Raw genomic sequence first — 16,074 nt, forward strand, 5'->3', positions numbered from 1 at the left:
ACGGTCCCGGTGCCCCGAGCGCGGTTCCAGTCCCGGTGCTCCAAGCACGGTCCCGGTGCCCCGAGCGCGGTTCCAGTCCCGGTGCTCCAAGCACGGTCCCGGTGCCCCGAGCGCGGTTCCAGTCCCGGTGCTCCAAGCACGGTCCCGGTGCCCCGAGCGCGGTTCCAGTCCCGGTGCTCCAAGCACGGTCCCGGTGCCCCGAGCGCGGTTCCAGTCCCGGTGCCCCAAGCACGGTGCCGGTGCCCCGAGCGCGGTTCCAGTCCCGGTGCCCCAAGCACGGTGCCGGTACCGCGGGGCTCCGAGAGGCGCTCCTGACCTGACGCTCGGCAGGACAGCGCGGATTTGGGGACAGCGCTCCCCGATCCCCGCTGTGCTCCGCGCTGCCCCCCGAGCCCCTCCGCCGCCGCGAGGGCAGCTTTGGGAATTCAATTCTTCCATTAAAGATGTTTTCCTGAGGAATGAGCCCCCCGACCAAGGGATGCGCCTGAGCGAACGCGGGCGCGGGGGGAGGGAGGGAGGGATGGATGGCGCAGGACGCGGGGTCCCGATGCGGGGTCTGGATGCGGCGGGGACCGAGCGTGGTAAAACCCGGGAAGGGACCAACCTCCGACCGCGGCTTTTCCTCCTCTTCCTCCCGCGGAGCCGGCGGCACCGAACGGGAGCGGCCCCGGCATCGCCGCTCCGGGATCGCCGCACGGGCAGAGGCTTTTGTCCCCTGGGTGCGGCGGGGGCTGGCGGAGGAGCTTCGCACTTCGGCAGAAAGGAGACGAAATTCGATTCGTTTACATGTTTTATTGTTGTAAACATTAAAATTGTCTTTCTCAAAGAAAGAGTTCTCGGGAGAAAAAATAATAATAATAATAATTATAATAATAATAATAATCCGCGTTTCTAACTGTCGTACACCATATTAAAAAAAAGGCAGCGACTTTTCCCGTGTGCCAAACCGGGGTATACAAAGAAAAATACTACAGAATATGGCAATATTAAAAATATTACTCCAACATAAAATAATATATTAACCGACAATTTTTAGACGTAAAAAAACAAACGGAACAAAACAAACCAAAAATTCAAAGTGCTCAGTAATTTCCAGGGAGTTATGTATAGTATAAGCACTCTGGAAACAGTCAAAAGCTGCTGCATGCAAGATCTGTTTAGCTTTAGACAACAAAATAATCAAGATATAAACTTCTTCTTTAATCAACATCAACAGTACATACAACACTTACAAACAAGGGGTGTCGGGCGGTGTTTACAAACACTATGTGTCCCTTTTTGGGGGAATTCCGGGGGGTAACACTTGTGCCCACCTATTTTACAATTGAGAAAATGTTTGAAGCTTAGATAACTACCAGTCTTTATAAAAGCTACCAGACTACATAGTGTCTGAAATACTATTTATAGAATATAGACATTACTGAAATAGCAAGTGCCTATAACATTGTCACCCTGGAATCGTCATGCTTCCCTGGTATGGACAGATTGGGTTTTCTTTTTTTTTATTTATTCTTTTTTTATTATTATTATTCTTTTTTTCCAAACACATTTAGCTTTTCTTTTTGATTTATTTTAAATTTTTTAGAATTGTTTTCCACGTTTCATCATAAATAGGCACGGAATTTTTTTTTTTTTTTTTTTTAAAGCCGAACTGCATCTGATAAATTTACAAGTCTTTCGCCTTCATTAATGCAACATTTGGGGTTTGGGTATGTTACAGCTTTCTTCTACAGCAGAAAACTTTAGTCTTTAGGAGGGTGAGACTTGTGGGTCACCTCGACACTGGGGTTTGTCACCGCTGAGCCTGAGCGGCGTCGCCAGACCGGCTTGTCTTTGCACCAGGAGTCCTTTAATAATAAATTCATTTAGAAGCCGATAATAAAAAGTTTATACCATGGTATTTGTGTAGTCCACGAGCTGCATCCGTGATGCCCCAGAGCCAAAATGCCCATCGCGTTCCGCCTGCAGGAGCTGGCACCCAGGGGTGCTGCTCGGGGCCCACAGCAGCTCCCTTCAGGCAGCTGCAGCTTCTCCTCAGGTCAGTGGAAGTGCAGGGGAAGAGTCTTAAAAAGGTAAAGTGTCCAGGAAAAGTTTGTCGATTATTGCTGGCGGTGGCACCAAGTCTTCCAGTTTCAGGTAGAAAATGCGCTGCAGCCCCTGCGTGCAAAGCGTGCGGAGTTCGGGGAGCTTCCCCAAGAGTTTGGACAAATAGTTGGGGCGATTCAGCCCCCCGTTATTGAAAGTCACATGGTCTTTGAGGCAATTGACAATCTTGTTCTGGAGCTCTTCCACCCTCTTGGGTTCCTTAAGCCCGTGCCTCTCTGCAAAGAGAAGGGAGCGGGACGTTAGGGGTGTGCCACGGGCACAGGCGGGCGGGCAGCGGGAAGGGGACACTGACCTGTCACCATGGCCAGGGCAGCGATGCAAGAGAAGGCAGAGATGTCAATGTTCATGTTTTGCAAGTTGGAGGAAAATTCCACGATGGAATCGATCCACTCCCCAAAGCCACGGATGCACTGCAACCGGTGCAGGACCACCCCGTTGCAGAAGATCAGCTTCCCCTCCACGGGGTTGGACCTGGAAGGAAGGGGACAACCCCAGAATGAACTGATGGATGGATGAGAGAGGGAGGAAAATTAGACAGAAAGAGAAAAAGGAGGGAAAGAAAGAAAAAGACAAAAGAGAAAAGAGAGAATGAGCGAAAGGAAGGAAGCGAAAAAGACAGGGAGGGAGAGAAAGATAAAAGAGAGAAGAGGGAATGAAAGAGAAAAAAGAACAAGAGAGAACAGGAAGGAAATAAAAAAATAATAAGAAGAAAGGAGATGACGAGGGAGAAAAATCTAAACAACTAATTACTTGAGGAGCAATAAATGAAGGATTTAAGAGGCACCTAATTGCCGAGGAGTTAATAAAAGGCAGAGCAGTGGACCTTGACGGGGTGTGAATCGCTGCCCCGGCCCGCTCACCTGTACGCCAGCCGCAGCACGAACAGCTCCAGGAAGGCGGACTCGAAGAGCAGGTCCTGGTCCGTCTTGGGCAGCTCAGTGAAGCCGGGGATTTTTTCCGCCCACCCTCGGATGATCTCCATGGAGCCGGTCAGCAGATCGTAGAACTGCTGGATGTGCTGGGTGTCGTCACCGCTCAGCTGGTAGTCGGGGTTAGCCTGGAACTGGAAATTCATTTTAAAAAGCACTTAATGAGGTTCTCTAAAGTCTATAACCCGTGAAATTGCTCACCCCGTCCCTGGCCGGGGAGCGGGCTGGGATAACAATTAAAGCTCTCTCTGACCGGTGAGGAAATTAGATGTTCCGGGGCAATTAATTCCATTAGGAACGGCGCTCTCCGTGCGCGGGGGGCCCGATCCCGGGGCGGCGCCGGCGGGGCCGAGCCGAGCCGAGCCCCCGGTCCCGGCGGGGCCGAGCCGAGCCGAGCCGAGCCCCCGGTCCCGGCGGGGCCGAGCCGAGCCGAGCCGAGCCCCCGGTCCCGGCCGAGCCGAGCCGAGCCCGGGCGGGCAGGGCAGGGTGAGCAGGGCAGGCTGAGCACAGCCCCCGGTCCCGGCCGAGCCGAGCCCGGGCGGGCAGGGCAGGGTGAGCAGGGCAGGCTGGGCACAGCCCCCGGTCCCGGCCTCGCCTCTCCCCCCGCAGCGGCCGCGGGGACGCTCCGCGAGCTCGGTGCCGCTTACCCGGGAATAGTCCAGGCTGGTCATAGCCGGGTTGGAGTCGACATGGGCTCTCACCAGCGCACTGATCAGACTCACCGGGGGAGAGGGGGGAGAGGGCTCCTGGGGGCTCTTCGGTTTGGACGGCAAGCGGCCCCGCCGGCCTTTTAGGCTGTCTGTGCGCACCACTGCAAGAGAGAGCGGTCAGCGCGGCGCCGCGGGGACACGCGGCGGGCGGACGGACACACGGACAGACACTCACCCTCCTTGACCATGCCGACGGCCAGGCACTTCTGGAAGCGGCAGTACTGGCAGCGGTTGCGGCGGCGCTTGTCCACGGGGCAGTTCTTGTTGGCCAGGCACACGTACTTGGCGTTCTTCTGCACCGTGCGCTGCGGGCCGAGCGGGGTCAGCGCGGCCGGGAGCGCCCCGCGCCCGCACCGCCCGCGTCCTCCTCTCCCCTTGCTCTTCCTTTCCCTTTCCCCCCCTTCATCTTCTGCTACGTTTTTCCGCTTTGTTTTCTTCCCTTTCCCCTTCGTTTTCTGTTCCCGCTTTCATTTCCTCCCCCTTTTATTTTATTTTCCCTTTTTAATCTTTATTTCTCCTCTTTTTTACCTTTATATCCCTTCGCTTTTCCCCCTTTAATCTCTTCTCCCTTTTAAATTTTTCTTTTTTATTATTCTCTTTTCCCATTTTCTTCTTCTACATTTAAAGATTTCTTTTCCTTTCCCTTTATTTCCTTTTCCCTCTTATTTCCCTTTCCCTGTTATTTAGTTTCCCTTTTCCTCTTTATTTAGTTTCCATTCTTTTCCTTTCCCTCTTTATTTAGTTTCCATTTTATTTCCTCTTCCCCTTTATTTAGTTTCCCTTTTATTTCCTTTTCCTTCCCCCCTCCTTCCTCTTTTCTTTTTTTTTATTTTTTTTCTTTTTCCCAGGGCATTTAACGGGAGAAAATTGACAGCGTTAACATCCAAGCTAACCTCGCAGCTCCTAGCCGTGTTTTATATGCCAAGAGGAGGGAAAGAGACGCTCGGTAAATACAAATCCGTGGGCATTCATATTATTTACATTCCTTGGAGACCTCCTCTATTTAAAATGATAAGATTATTCAATCAGGATGGCGAAATAAAGAGATCACTTAATTTTACCAGAGGGAATTCCGTTCCACACGGTTAGCTCAGCCGCGGTTCTCTGTCCTAACCCATTTCCATCGGCGGGCTGGCGCCCCGCCGGCTCCCCCCCGCCGCCTGGCCGCGCCGCCCGGCCCCGCTCACCTTGAAGAAGCCCTTGCAGCCCTCGCAGGTGCGCACGCCGTAGTGCTGGCAGGCCGCGTTGTCCCCGCACACGGCGCACAGCCCCTCGTTGGACGGCGAGCCCCGGGAGGGCGGCGAGGGCACCTGGCTGTCCAGCAGCTGCGGAGCGTGGCCCAGCTGCAGCCCCGGGAAGGCCATGGAGGGCTGCTTGCGGATGGCGCTGGGCACGGCGAAGGGCTGCCCGTCCACGCCGGGGTGCGGCCCCGCGGGCTCGGCGCTCATGGGGACGTGCAAGGGGCCGTCGAAGCGCATCTGGCAGCTGGAGACGGGCGTGCCGGGCGGGGACTGCTTGAAGGAGAACAGGGACAGGCGGGACACGGGCGTTTTGCGCTGCTCGATCATGTGCGTGGTGGCCACGTAGTTGGGGTGGAAGTTGTGCAGGGAGCCGGGGTCGTCCCACACGGGGCCGTGCTGCACCTGGAAGCCGGGCGTGGACGGGGTCGGGGGCGACGAGGGCTTGTAGTAGACGGAGCCCGAGTGGGACATCATCTCCTCGGACTGGGGGGGCAGGTGGCCGTGCTGCTGGTAGCCGTGCATCTGAATGTCTTCCACCTTAATGGAGGACTGCTGTCCCGACAGGGGCATTTGGTACAAGCAGGGGGGCTTCACGTCGTAGCTCGTGTTGTAGTTGTCCATAAAGGTACTGAAGCTGGGGAGAGAAGTGGTGGCGGTGATTTCGGTGTTGGTGAGGTCCATGCTAAACTTGACGAACTCCGGAGTCAGGAAATCGGAGCTGTACTCTCCCGAGGAGTGGTAGCTGTAGCTCTGGGAGGCCGGGCTGGCTCCTTGAGGCGAGGATCCATACTGAGCCTGAACACAGGGCATGGCTGCGAACGAAACAGCGTCAGGTAGACTCGGGCCGCGCCGCCCCGCACCGGGCACCGGGCAGCGGCGGGGCCGAGCGCCGGGACCCCCGTGCCCGCCGGGACCCCCTGGACCCCCGTGCCCCACCGGGACCCCCGTGCCCCACCGGGCCGAGGGGACGGAGCGCACCCACCTTCAGCCGGGGGAGCGGCGTTCTCGGGGCAGCCGAGGGCGGACAGCGTCGGAGCGCGGCGGGGAGCGAGGGGTCCGCGGGTTCAGAGCGCGGCGGCGGCTCCGGCTCCAGCCTGCCCGGCGCGACGGCTGCGGGAGACACACGGAGCGCCGGTCAGCGGACGGACACACGGACACACCGACCCGCCGGTCGGGGAGCGGACGGACACACGGACATATGGACCCGCCGGTCAGCGGACGGACACACGGACACACAGAGCCGGCGGTCGGGGAGCGGACACACGGACACATGGACCCGTCGGTCAGCGGACGGACACACGGATACACCGACTCGCCGGTCGGGGAGCGGACGGACACATGGACCCGCAGATCGGAGAGCGGACGGACAGACTGACACACGGACCCGCCGGTGAGCGGACGGACACACGGACCCGCCGGGGAGTTGTACGGACACACGGACCCGCCGGTGAGAGAACTGACACACTGACACATGGAACCGACGGTGAACGGACGGACACAGCGACACACGGACCCGCCGATGAACGGACAGACACACTGACTGACACACGGATCCGCAGATCGGAGAGCCGATGGACACACGGACACAGCGACACACGGACCCGCCGGTCGGGCAGCAGGGGCGGGGGACTGACACAGAAACCCGCTGGTGCGGGGACGGACACACGGACCCGCGGCGGGGAACTGACACACGGACCCGCCGGTCAGGCTGTCCAGGCAGGGAACTGATACACGGAGGGACAGACAGACGGAGCCGGCGGCGCGAGGACAGACAGACAGACAGCCGGAGCGGGCGGCGCGAGGACAGACAGACAGCCGGAGCGGGCGGCGCGAGGACAGACAGACAGCCGGAGCGGCGAGGGCCAGCGCCACCCGCGCCCCTCTCGGAGCAGGTCCGGGCTGGCTCGGGGATGTCTCTCGGTACGCGGCTCCTGCGGGCGGGCTGTCACCGGCACCGCCTGCCGCCTTCCCTTCTCCGAGCCCCGCGGGAAGCGGCGGCGCGTCCCCCGGGAGAGCGGGCGAGGCGCGGGGCTCGGTGCCGGTACCGGGCGCGGTGACAGCCAGCGGGCGACACTCCGCCCCGGGCAGCGCGACCCGGGGGAGCCCGAGCGGGTGGGACGGGACGGGACCGCACGGGACGGGGGTGCCTCGCGCGCGGGACCCCGCGCCGGGCCGGGCCGGGCCGGGCCGGGCACTCACCGGGGAGCGGAGCGCGGGCGCGCACGCGGCGGCGGCGGAGCGGCGGCGGAGCGGCGGCGGTGCCGGACTGCGCCCGCCCGCAATGTGCCTTTGTTTATGTGGCCGCGGCCGCCGCCGGCCAACGTGCGCCGCGAGCCCCCGCGCGTCACCGCGCGTCAGCGCCGCCGCCCAATCAGCGCCGCCGCGGGCCCGCCCCGGACACGCCCCCTCCTGCCCGCGCGCGCCCCGCCGCAGGGGTTCCGACCGCTGACGTCACGCGCGGGGGGCGGGGGCGTGGCCTCGTTTGCATAGAGGGCGGGGCCGCCCCCGCCCCCAGTGACGTCAGCGTGACGTGAACGGCGGGAGAGCGCGCGCGACCCCGTGAGACAGAGCCTGGCCTGGGATAGAGCCGGGATTAGAGACAGAGCCGGGATTAGAGACAGAGCCGGGATTAGAGACAGAGCCGGGACTGGGATAGAGCCGGGATTAGAGACAGGGCCGGGATTAGAGACAGGGCCTGGCCTGGGATAGAGCCGGGATTAGAGACAGGACCGGGATTAGAGACAGAGCCGGGATTAGAGACAGAGCCTGGCCTGGGATAGAGCCGGGATTAGAGACAGAGCCGGGATTAGAGACAGGGCCGGGACTGGGATAGAGCCGGGATTAGAGACAGGGCCGGGATTAGAGACAGAGCCTGGCCTGGGATAGAGCCGGGATTAGAGACAGAGCCGGGATTAGAGACAGAGCCTGGCTTGGGATAGAGCCGGGATTAGAGACAGAGCCGGGATTAGAGACAGAGCCGGGATTAGAGACAGAGCCTGGCCTGGGATAGAGCCAGGATTAGAGACAGAGCCGGGATTAGAGACAGAGCCGGGATTAGAGACAGGGCCTGGCCTGGGATAGAGCCGGGATTAGAGACAGAGCCGGGATTAGAGACAGGGCCTGGCCTGGGATAGAGCCGGGATTAGAGACAGAGCCGGGATTAGAGACAGAGCCTGGCCTGGGATAGAGCCGGGATTAGAGACAGAGCCGGGATTAGAGACAGAGCTGGGACTGGGATAGAGCCGGGATTAGAGACAGGGCCTGGCCTGGGATAGAGCCGGGATTAGAGACAGAGCCGGGATTAGAGACAGAGCTGGGACTGGGGCAGAGCCGGGATTAGAAACAGAGCTGCGATTAGAGACAGAGCCGGGACTGGGGGCAGAGCTGGGACCAGAACGGAGCTGGGACTGGAACAGAGCCAGGCCTGGCAGAGCCGAGCCTAGAACAGAGCTGGGCCTGGGGAGACAGAGCCAGGTCTGGGATGGAGTTGGGCCCCATTTCCACTGCCCACCCGGAACTTAAGCGGATTTTATTTTATTTTATTTTATTTTATATGTTTTATTTTATTTTATTTTATTTTATTTTATATGTTTTATTGATTTTATTTTTATTTTTTATTTATTACAGTATTTTTAATTTGAGTTATCTGTGTTCAGTTTTTTATTTCAAATTTATTTCATTATTTTCTATTTTTTTATTTCAGTTTATTTCATCGCTTAATTCATTATTTTCAGGCCTTCCTTTATTATTTTATTTGGTGCTTTTTTGTTTTGTTTAATTTATTAAATTTTCTTATTTTTATGCATTTTGGACACTTATTTAAATCTCCTTTATTCATTTATTTAAATGGCTGATATTCATTAATTTGTTTTATTAGGTGGCTGATGTTTATTTAATTAATTAATTAATTAATTAATTAAATGTTTGATGTTTATTTATTTAAATGCCCATTGGGGGAGGTGGTTTTTTAAATTATTTTATCGAATTTTATCTCTCCCCAGAGTTTCCATCATTCCCAACCCAAGCCCAGGTCGGTGTGACCAGAAAAGGGACACAGAGCAGAGCTGGGCAGTGCAATTAACGGCGTTGTGTTAATTAAAAACTGGGATTTGGGTTCCCAGCCTCCCACAGCCCGGCCTCCCAAATCCCAGCCTCCCAAAGCCCAGCCTCCCACAGCCCGGCCTCCCAAAGCCCAACCTCCAAATCCCAGCCTCCCAAATCCCGGCCTCCCAAAGCCCAGCCTCCCAAAGCCCAGCCTCCCACAGCCCGGCCTCCCAAATCCCAACCCCAAATCCCAGCCTCCCAAATCCCAGCCTCCCAAAGCCCGGCCTCCCAAATCCCAGCCTCCCAAAGCCCGGCCTCCCAAAGCCCGGCCTCCCAAAGCCCGGCCTCCCAAATCCCATCCTCCCAAAGCCCAACCTCCAAATCCTGGCCTCCCAAATCCCGGCCTCCCAAAGCCCAGCCTCCCAAAGCCCGGCCTCCCAAAGCCCGGCCTCCCAAAGCCCGGCCTCCAAAGCCCGGCCTCCCACAGCCCGGCCTCCCACAGCCCAGCCTCCCAAATCCCAGCCTCCCAAAGCCCGGCCTCCCAAAGCCCGGCCTCCCAAATCCCATCCTCCCAAATCCCAGCCTCCCAAAGCCCAACCTCCAAATCCTGGCCTCCCAAATCCCGGCCTCCCAAAGCCCAGCCTCCCAAAGCCCAGCCTCCCAAAGCCCAGCCTCCCAAAGCCCGGCCTCCCAAAGCCCAGCCTCCAAAGCCCGGCCTCCCAAAGCCCGGCCTCCCAAAGCCCAGCCTCCAAAGCCCAGCCTCCCAAGGCTGAGCCACCACTGGGGGATGCCCAGGGTGGCGTTTCTGGGATCGTCCCCACGGTGTCACCTGGAGAGGCTGAGCTGGAGCAGAGACCAGGCAGGGCAAAGGAAAAAATCAGTATTTACTGAAAGGATAAAATCAGTATTTATTGAAAGGATTCACCTTGGGCAGTGCAGAGCCTGGCTGGGGTTACACCCAAAACAAATCCAGGATGGATCCTGGTCACCAGTTTCACACTTTTATAAGTTTTGGTTCATACTGGGGTTAATTATCCAACCACAGCCCCAGGCCATGAAGTCTCAGCCCCCTTTCCCTCTCATTCTTTATGGTTTTTGGGTGCCAGTTGTCCTTGACTCTCCAGCTGGGAAGGAATTGTTTTGCCCAACCACCCTGTGAATTTACATTGCTAACACCCAACAAGAACTTTCAGAGTTACACACTAAGCAGCAGAAATTCCGAAAAATATAAAATATAAAATATAAAATATAAAATATAAAATATAAAATATAAAATATAAAATATAAAATATAAAATATAAATATAAAACCCAAGGCAGAGGAGGAGCTGGCCCAGCTGCCCTCAGCTGCTCCCCAGCATCAGCCACATCCCAACCACACCAACTTCCAGCCAAGGCCCTTCTAGGGCTCAGTGAAACATCTAATTACCATATCCTTAGAATAGATGTAATATAAATTTCATTACTCACTTAAAAGTTCTAAAGTTAACAGCATAAACTTGAAGTTGAGTAATTAAGTAATCCTTATATAGACACTTATTAAAGTATTTATACATATTATCTTAAATCTACATCTATCATTTTGCCAATTAAAATTAGGACTTTAATTGCAATTAAGTAATTTAATTGCCAATTGAACAGCAAAATTGCTAAGTGACTAATTTTAATGCCTATTTTAATTACCAATCATGACTGGGGAGGGAGCTAATCAAGCAGTATCAGAGTAATGATGTGAAAAAAAGCGGAGAACAAACATTCCAGACTCCATGCTTTTTAAAAAGAACTCCAAATTAAATAACTGCAAACACAATTCCAGACATGGGGAAATGCTGGTTTGGGTTCTGAGCACAGGGGCACAAAGAGCGTGTTTAATGTTTAATGTTTAATTACAGACACCAAAGTGAGATCCTGGAGGGTTCTGGGGCCCTGGGCGGGGCTGGCTGCTGCCATTTCCCCTAAAAACCCCAAAATCCATCTCAGTGCTGGCTGCTGCCCTTTCCCCTAAAAACCCTAAAATCCATCTCAGTCCTGGCTGCTGCTGCCATTTCCCCTAAAAACCCCAAAACCCATCTCAGTGCTGGCTGCTGCCATTTCCCCTGAAAACCCCAAAATCCATCTCAGTGCTGGCTGCTGCTGCCCTTTCCCCTGAAAACCCCAAAATCCATCTCAGTGCTGGCTGCTGCTGCCCTTTCCCCTAAAAACCCCAAAATCCATCTCAGTGCTGGCTGCTGCCCTTTCCCCTAAAAACCCCAAAATCCATCTCAGTCCTGGCTGCTGCCCTTTCCCCTGAAAACCCCAAAATCCATCTCAGTCCTGGCTGCTGCCCTTTCCCCTAAAAACCCCAAAACCCATCTCAGTCCTGGCTGCTGCTGCCCTTTCCCCTAAAAACCCCAAAATCCATCTCAGTGCTGGCTGTGTCCCACAGCGCTCACACCTGTCCCTGTGCACACACACCTGTCCTATATCACACACACCTGTCCTATAGCACACACACCTGTCCCACAGCACTCACACCTGTCCTATAGCACTCACACCTGTCCTATAGCACTCACACCTGTCCTATAGCACACACACCTGTCCTATAGCACACACCTGTCCCACAGCACACACACCTGTCCTACAGCACACACACCTGTCCTATAGCACACACACCTGCCCTATAGCACACACACCTGTCCTATAGCACTCACACCTGTCCTATAGCACACACCTGTCCCACAGCACACACACCTGTCCTATAGCACACACACCTGTCCTATAGCACACACACCTGTCCCACAGCACACACACCTGTCCTACAGCACACACACCTGTCCTATAGCACTCACACCTGTCCTATAGCACACACACCTGTCCTATAGCACTCACACCTGTCCTATAGCACACACACCTGTCCTATAGCACACACACCTGTCCCACAGCACACACACCTGTCCTATAGCACTCACACCTGTCCTATAGCACACACACCTGTCCTATAGCACACACACCTGTCCCACAGCACACACACCTGTCCTACAGCACACACACCTGTCCTATAGCACACACACCTGTCCTATAGCACTCACACCTGTCCTATAGCACTCACACCTGTCCTACAGCACACACACCTGTCCCACAGCACTCACACCTGTCCTATAGAACACACACCTGTCCTACAGCACACACACCTGCCCCACAGTGCTCACACCTGTCCTATAGCACACACACCTGTCCTACAGCACACACACCTGTCCCACAGCACTCACACCTGTCCTATAGCACACACACCTGTCCTACAGCACACACACCTGTCCTATAGCACACACACCTGTCCTATAGCACACACACCTGTCCTAAAGCACTCACACCTGTCCTATAGCACACACACCTGTCCCACAGCACTCACACCTGTCCTATAGCACACACACCTATAGCACACACACCTGTCCTATAGCACACACACCTGTCCCACAGCACACACACCTGTCCTATAGCACACACACCTATAGCACACACACCTGTCCTACAGCACACACACCTGTCCTATAGCACACACACCTGTCCCTGTGCACACACACCTGTCCCTGTGCACACACACCTGTCCCACAGCGCTCACACCTGTCCTACAGCACTCACACCTGTCCTAAAGCACACACACCTGTCCTACAGCACTCACACCTGTCCCACAGCACACACACCTGTCCTAAAGCACACACACCTGTCCCACAGCACTCACACCTGTCCCTGTGCACACACACCTGTCCTATAGCACATACACCTGTCCTATAGCACACACACCTGTCCCTGTGCACACACACCTGTCCCACAGCACTCACACCTGTCCCACAGCACTCACACCTGTCCTATAGTACTCACACCTGTCCCACAGCGCTCACACCTGTCCTACAGCACACACACCTGTCCTACAGCACACACACCTGTCCCACAGCACACACACCTGTCCCACAGCGCTCACACCTGTCCCACAGCACTCACACCTGTCCCACAGCACACACACCTGTCCCACAGCGCTCACACCTGTCCCACAGCGCTCACACCTGTCCCACAGCGCTCACACCTGTCCCACAGCACACACACCTGTCCCACAGCGCTCACACCTGTCCCACAGCGAAGGAGGATGTCCTGATCGAATTCCCAGCCTCGGGTGTGGCTGAGCCATCTCGCACGCGCTCCATCGTTCCCCTGAGATTTCCCTGGAACACCAAACACAGTTTTATTCTCCTTTTTCTCTCAGTGCGCTCCTGAAGCTCAGCCGAGGGCAGTGAGGGCTGGCACAGTGTTTACCGGCAGTGCCTGTTCCCCGCAGTCCCGTCAGCACCTGACAGAGCCAGGGAGCCACGAGGCCACCTTGTCCCCGTGTCACCTGCCAGGGCCCCGGACGCAGAGATGCTCCCGGGGCTCGGGGCCGCACGGAGCCGGGCGGGTGCTCCCGGGACGGCTGTGATGGATATCCCGGGGGTGAAAGGCTGACCGGGCCATCTGGCGCTCGCCGCAGCCCAGCTGCTCCCTGCCGGCAACATCTGCCAGCCCGATCCAGCTGTGCGGGCACCGCTGGCGGAGCCGGGCTGCGGGGGCAGGGTCCCGGGACTCTCCGCATCCCATTATCCCATCCCATTATCCCATCCCATCCCATTATCCCATCCCATTATCCCATCCCATTACCCCATCCCATTATCCCATCGCATTATCCCGTCCCGTCCCGTCCCGTCCCATTCCCGTCGCCGCCTCTCTCCCCGGTGCCGGTGCCGGTGCCGCGTCCCCGCCCGTCAGGTCCCGGCAGGGCGGCGGTGACGGCAGCGCCGGGGAGCGGCCCGGGGCCGGGAGAGCGGGGCTGGAGGCGGCGGGGGCGGCCCCGGGATGACCCGCACCCGGTTCGGACTGACCCGCACCCGGTTCGGACTGACCCGCACCCGGATTGGGATGATCCGCTCCCCTTCTGTGCTGCCCCGCTCCTCCCGGGCTGTCCCTCTGTCCCCTCCGGTTTGCACCGTTCTCCTCCCGAGCTGTCCCTCTGTCCCCTCCGGGTGTCCCTCTGTCCCCTCCGGTTTGCACCGTTCTCCTCCCGAGCTGTCCCTCTGTCCCCTCCGGGTGTCCCTCTGTCCCCTCCGTGCTCCCCCCGCTGCTGCTCAGCCCTCCCGCATAGCCCCGAGGGCTGGGGAGCGGGTTGTGTTTTGGGTTTTATTGTGTTTTGGTTTTTATGAGGTTTATTTTTGGTCGGTTTGTTGCTTTGGGGTCAGTTTGGTGTTTCCTCACCCACCGCGCACCCCCGGCTCCAGCCCCGGCTCGGGGGGCTCAGCTGGAGAAAAGGAGGCTCGGGGGCCCTGGTGGCTCTGCACGACCCCTGACAGGAGGGGACAGGCTGGGAGGTCGGGCTCTGCTCAGAAACAGGGATGGAGGAGAGGGAATGGCCTCAAGCTCTGCCAGAGCAAGTTCCCTTTGGATATTGTGGAAAATTTCTTTTCTGAAATGCTGTCCAGCCCCGGCACAGCTGCCCGGGGCGGTTTGGAGTCCCCATCCTTGGACGGATTTAAAATCCGTGTGGATGTGGCACCTGGGGCGTGGGGCAGTGGTGACCCGAGCTGGGGGAATGGCTGCCCTCGGTCTCAGAGAGCTTTTCCAACCCAAACAATTCCGTGATTTTGGGATCAAACAGGCCCAGCCCCGCCCGGGGGGCAGCTCTCCCCTCTGTGCTCGCTGGGGTTTGATGTCACACACACGTCCTCTGGATGCAGCTGATCCAGCACACAGACTATTTGGAGAGCCTGGCGAAGTTTTGTGACATCAAACACATCTCCAGGCTCACCCCACGCACACGCTCCAGCTCAGCGTCGCTCGGGTTTTAACTTGGCAGCGTTTTCCTGAAGGGCTCGGAAACGCCAAAAGCAGTAACGACACTGAGGCTGCTGCAGCTCCTCATCTGCTGCTCAGCTCTGAGCTCCTGCTCGCTGACAGGTACCAGCCAGGCTGCAGGGAAGGAACCAGCCCCAAAACTGCCCCAGGAGAGGCACAGAGCCCCTTGCTGCTGGGGAAGCAGCAGAGGCAGCAGCAGCTCTGCAGGACAGGCTGGCAGAGCTGCACCTTTCCCACTCTCTGGCTCATTGCAGGGACATCACTGCAGTGGATTTGCAGAATTCCCAGGAATTCTGTGCAGGGCCACGGAGCTGATGTGGGGCCCTCGGTGCAGGAGCCCCCGAGCCACGGGGAGCACCAGGAGGGGGGTCCTGGGGCCGGCTCTGGCCACGCTGCTGGGGGAGGTGTCCAGGATCTGCACTGGCCATCCTGCTTCTCTGGGAATTGCCTCAGCCCCAGGCTGCTCTGCAGCTCTGGAAACCCCCAAAACACAGCGCTTGACTGCAGTATTTTTGCCACAAACAGTCAAATATAGCACAATTGGACACTGTTTGTCCTGTATTTTGGGAATTTCCAACACAAGACACAGGAATCTGCTTTAATTAACTGCTTTTGTTAAGCATTTTGTTGTTTTGAGTGAAATCCTTTCTTGGTTTGGGAAGGATTTGCTCGACATACCTGGGATCCTTCCCCTCAAAAACACATTCCCTGGAAGGCACTGCCAAGCAGGAACACAAGAATCCATGGAAGCTGGAAAAGGGGAAGTTTGCAGTGCCTGTTCACAGAGGAGGAGCTGCTGGCACATCCAAAATTCCGTGGGGAACAGTGCCCAGGGCATCACCAGTGAGAGCTGTGCCCACCCTGCCTTGGGGCTGGAGGGGGCCCCGTCCTTCCCCTTGGCTCCCAGCTGAATAAAATCATTTTCCATGGAGGCTGAGAGCCTCCAGGCCTCCCAGGCAGAGCTATTTTGATTCTCCTCAGCATCTCTGCACTGCTGTGCTCATGACTGGTGAGTGGGAGATGCATGCACGCACATCTCCGAGTGCCAGCCCGGCCTCCTCCTCCTCCTCCTCCTCGTCCCTGGGCTGGTGGCCCTGCCAGGCACAGCCTGAGCTGGGCTGTGCTGCACCCTGAGGCACAGGGCACCGGCCATGTCCCCTCTCCAGGACACGTCCCTGCCCCAGGGATGGAG

At 57.0% G+C, this 16,074-nt stretch overlaps 1 protein-coding gene across 2 annotated transcripts; it reads right to left on the bottom strand.

Annotated features, from left to right (window-relative positions):
* Positions 1-844: 844 nt before the first annotated feature.
* On the bottom strand, positions 845-7,281 carry NR4A2 (nuclear receptor subfamily 4 group A member 2). Of its 2 annotated transcripts, XM_056496750.1 has the most exons (9): positions 7,186-7,281; positions 5,969-6,096; positions 5,389-5,798; positions 4,933-5,256; positions 3,921-4,050; positions 3,683-3,846; positions 2,967-3,169; positions 2,399-2,577; positions 845-2,321 (listed from the first exon to the last, which is right to left on the bottom strand). In XM_056496750.1, the coding sequence occupies exons 3-9, from the start codon at positions 5,794-5,796 to the stop codon at positions 2,065-2,067; spliced, it is 1,665 nt and encodes a 554-aa protein (XP_056352725.1). In that variant the 5' UTR covers positions 5,797-5,798; positions 5,969-6,096; positions 7,186-7,281; the 3' UTR covers positions 845-2,064. The 2 variants fall into 2 exon arrangements, with proteins under 2 accessions (XP_056352725.1, XP_056352724.1); XM_056496749.1 differs by having other exon boundaries at positions 4,933-5,798.
* Between the last annotated feature and the right edge of the window lie 8,793 nt (positions 7,282-16,074).

Source organism: Oenanthe melanoleuca, chromosome 7 (genome assembly GCF_029582105.1).
Source record: "Oenanthe melanoleuca isolate GR-GAL-2019-014 chromosome 7, OMel1.0, whole genome shotgun sequence".
NCBI classification, from domain to species: domain Eukaryota; kingdom Metazoa; phylum Chordata; class Aves; order Passeriformes; family Muscicapidae; genus Oenanthe; species Oenanthe melanoleuca.